Raw genomic sequence first — 4137 nt, 5'->3', positions numbered from 1 at the left:
AGGCCTAAAGCCTCAGTCTGTGGCTTGGAGCCGACATATGCAAATTAGCCGCCATCTTGGTTGTCAGTTAATTTGCATATACTCACTGATTAGCCAATGAAAAGGGTAGCGGTCGTATGCCAATTACCATGTTTCTCTTTTATTAGTGTAGATATTCCTTATATAATAAAAGCCCAGCAACCAAACGGTAGAATGACTAGAACTAGTCAACCAGTCGCTATGACACACACTGACCACCAGGGGGACAGATGCTCAATGCAGGAGCTGCACCCTGGTGGTCAGTGAGCTACCACAGTGGGAGCATCACTCGGCTGACCGGGATGAGCAGCTGCTTCTGCTGCAAACCTCAGACCCACAGGCAGGAACCCAGGCTGCAATCCTTGCCTCCTTGCCCCAGGCTCCTCCTCCTTGCTCCCTGCCACCTCCTCTGGATGCCTGCAGACCACACAGCGCTGTTGCTGGGCTCGCAGAGATGACCCCGGAGGTTGGGAGGTGGGTGTGTGGCCGCCGCGGGACTGAGGCCTACTCCACTGCCTCTCAATACTCTTGTCCCTGGGCCCAGTCCTGACCGAGTGCCCTGGAGAGGTGAGTGCGCCAGCTCCACAGAAGATGCCGAACCAAGGAGCAGCCACTCAGAGGGCAGGTCCACAGCCGCTGGGCTGACCTGGGTGAGCGGCGCTCCCACAGCAAGCCCATCCCTGCAGGCCATGCCCCCCACCAGTGCACGAATCCTGTGCACAGGGCCTCTAGTATACAGTGGGGCCTTGACTTACGAGTTTAATTCATTCTGTGACAGAGCTCGTAACTCAAATTACTCGTATGTCAAATCAAAAAGTGAATGAGTGAGACACATAATGCTGGGCTGATGTTGTGGCATTCACTGTGACGTTCGCTGCGCCAACTAGCGGTGGGGTATCTGAAGCTGGCTCGTAACCCGAATTTTAGCTCGTAACTCAAAGCAGAAAATCGGCCGAGAGATGGCTCATATCTCGAAAAACTCATTAGTCGGGACACTCGTAAGCCAAGGCCCCACTGTGTGTGTGTGTGTGTGTGTGTGTGTGTGTGTGTATATATATATATAAAATTTTCCTCCTTCTTTAATCTATCTATCTATGTATTTGTTTACTATGGAAAAGGAGGATAGAGAGTAGATAGGCATGAGTTAGTGATTGGAATTAGTTAAGCTATTAGTAGAAGAAGAGAACAAGCGAGGAGAGAAAAAAGAGAAACAAAAAAAACAACAACTAACCAATAATCAAACAAACAACAACAAGACAGAAAGAAAGAAAAAGGCAAAAAAGAAAAATATTTGGATATTGAAGATAGTGAAGTGAGAAGTGTGTATGGGTTTAGAGCACGGGAGAGGAAATTAGATATATGAGTAGGATAAATTTTTAACAGGGAGTGAAAATAAAGGGTAGAGAAAAACTAAAGCAGGAACAGGGTAAGAGAAACAGGACGAAAAAGGGGAAAAGTGATGAAGAGAACGAATCCCAAAATAAAATAAAGAAAAATAACATAAAATAAAACTTTTAAAAAAGGATAAAATAATAGTATTAATACTAATAGATAAAAATATAATAAAAATAAGGTAAAATCAAGTGAGAGAAAAAATTAGTTTCTTAAGTAAAAGATAAAAAATAAAAATGTGAAGTAGTGAAGGTCGTTCACTTCCTCCACTGTTCTGCTTGGCACGTCTTTTTCCTTGCAGGTAGTCAGCACAGTATTGAAGTTTTCTGCGATCCATGGCTCCTCTGTGTCCTAAGCCACAACCCTATTTTCAAGCAGGCAGGATCTCTCTGCTCTCTTCGGTTCTTAGTCTGTCTTTAGTTATATTTACACACAAGAGTCAATTTCTGCTACAGCCCCTGGGTAGCAGTTTTTCTGTATTAATATTTGGGGCTAAAAGACCTCTTCACTCTGGCTCTGCGCGCAGGCTGCCTTTCTGGGTCCAGTCCAGCTGTGGGTTAATATCTAGAATCCCCTTCTGCCAGCAGCCCTGTGGACCCCCTTCCACATTCGAGGGCTACACTGACCCCACCAGCCGCGAATTTTGTAGGGAGCAGTCTTTCTCTGAGGCTCTAGTTCCCACTGCATCCGTTTCTCCCAGATCCTAGCCTGGATCCCAAAGCTCACCTTTCTTTAGGCAATGCCAGCTGTGTTCAATTCGCCGGTTCCGGGTGGGTGCTCTTTGATTCAGCTGTTCCTTCTGCTCTATGAGAAGGCACAGGGCCCATCCGCGAATTCCCGTTTGTCTCCCCCTGTGCAGACCTCCCAGGCATCCGTGGTTGGGGAGGTTGGAGTTCCCATATTCCTGGATTCCCAGCTGAGGTAACTGGTCCCTGGGCATTGTGGTTGTAAGGTCCCGGGAGGCATCCGAGATCTCCCCAGTTGAAGGTAAGGCTGGGGTTCTGATCACAGTCATTCTGCAATCACAGCTGTCTCCCCTTCAAGATGGTGCAGCCTTTGCGGCAGAGCCCGCTGCTCCTGGAGAGATTTCAGCCGCTGTAGAGGCTGCCCGGTCTCGGGGGGCCGGTCCGCCAGTCCCCAACAGTCCCTTGAAGTGTAGCTGTCCCTCACTCACAAATACTGACACTCCCCGCACGTCCATGCATTCTCCTTTCGTTCTCTCTCCAACACTATCCAGCAGCCTGCAGACCCGTTCCCCAGCCATCTTACTTCCCCTGTATATTTTTTCTTTAAGGAAATGTCTGTTCAAGCCCGTGGTTCACTTTTTAATTGGGTTGTTTGTTTTCTGAAATTGCGTTGCAGGATTTCTTCATATATTCTGAATATCAATCCCTTAACTAAGAAATATTTTCCCCCATTCCACAGGATACCTATGAAACGCTGTAGATTGTATCCTTTGACTCACAAAAGTTTTAATTTTGAATCCAACTTAACTATTTTTCTTTCAATGTTTATGCTTTTGGTGTCATATCCAAGAAATCATCCCAAATTCAATATTATGTTTTCCCCCTGTTTTCTCCTATGAAGTTTATAGTTTTAGCTCTTACATTAGGTCTTTGAAAGATTTTGGTTAATTTTGCAGAAAGAAAGCTTTCTATCTTGCACCATTGAGTGTGATGCTGGTTGAAGGATTTTCATATACGGCTTTTATTATGTTGAGTTAGTTTTCTTCTAGCCCTGATTTCTTAATGTTTTTATAATAAAAAGGTGTTGAATGTTTTTATGTATTGGATATTTAAATTTCCCTGTTTCTCTGTAAAATCAATACTGATTGTGGTTTCTCTTTTTAATGTATTTTTATTGATTTCAGAGAGTAAGGGAGAGGGAGAGAAAGTTAGAAACATCAGTGATGAGACAGAATCATTGATCAGCTGCCTCCTGCACACCCCACACTGGGGATGGAACCCATAATCAGGGCATGTGCCCTGCCTCGTAGTCGAACCATGACCTCCTGGTTCTTAGGTTGACGTTTAACCTCTGAGCCACGCCAGCCAGACTACTGGTTGTAGTCTCTCCTTATCTTAATTATGTTCACGTTTATCTCCATTTTAAGAAACGTCTGCTATGAAAACTCCACTCCCTCTCTCTCCTCTCCTCTGAAGGCTTCTCTCTAGGCTCCACCGTTCAGTCTCACACCAAAGGCATCTGGATGTGGTGTGTACGTCACCCTAAGAAACCAAACTACACCCTAGTTCTGCTTGACACTAAGGGGCTGGGAGATGTAGAGAAGGTAAGTGTTGAAGATTCAATTTGGAGACAATCCCCTCATTTCTAGGTATTGTCTACACTATTTAATATTTTTTCTTTTTAAAAATTTTATTATTATTATTTTAATTTTTATTCAAATAAGAGCTGGCACTTAACCATATGTGTTTTTTTCATTTCTGTTTACGTGCTAAGAGACGCAATTTTGAAATCAGGGATCATGAAAATATAAGGCAGAATCTTAGAAGAGCATAGTGCTCATTAGATAATATTCTAATTATTAACAAGAGGCTATAAGCTAAGCCAGTTAACACAGATGCATAAAGATACCACAAACAAAATCAGCCATGAGTCCTATCCTGCAGAGAACTTGAGTTAAGGATTAATGTTCGGAATTCCTAAACTCTGTTATTAACACAGTGGCCTTAGCAAATTATTTCACTTCTTTTACCCTCAGCTTTC

General features: G+C 44.0%; 1 protein-coding gene across 1 annotated transcript in view; it reads left to right on the top strand.

Moving 5' to 3' along the window:
- Positions 1-3817, top strand: part of LOC106726553 (guanylate-binding protein 1-like) — a 17364-nt gene extending 13547 nt beyond the window's left edge. The window contains exon 3 of the mRNA XM_014541867.1: positions 3573-3817. Within this exon, the coding sequence (XP_014397353.1) occupies positions 3573-3745 (173 nt within the window). The 3' untranslated portion in view covers positions 3746-3817. The remainder of the gene's footprint in view (positions 1-3572) is intronic.
- Positions 3818-4137: the final 320 nt, after the last annotated feature.

The sequence above is a fragment of the Myotis brandtii genome, unplaced genomic scaffold (genome assembly GCF_000412655.1).
Source record: "Myotis brandtii unplaced genomic scaffold, ASM41265v1 scaffold2802, whole genome shotgun sequence".
Lineage (NCBI taxonomy): Eukaryota > Metazoa > Chordata > Mammalia > Chiroptera > Vespertilionidae > Myotis > Myotis brandtii.
This window is presented reverse-complemented; position numbering and strand designations above follow the sequence as displayed.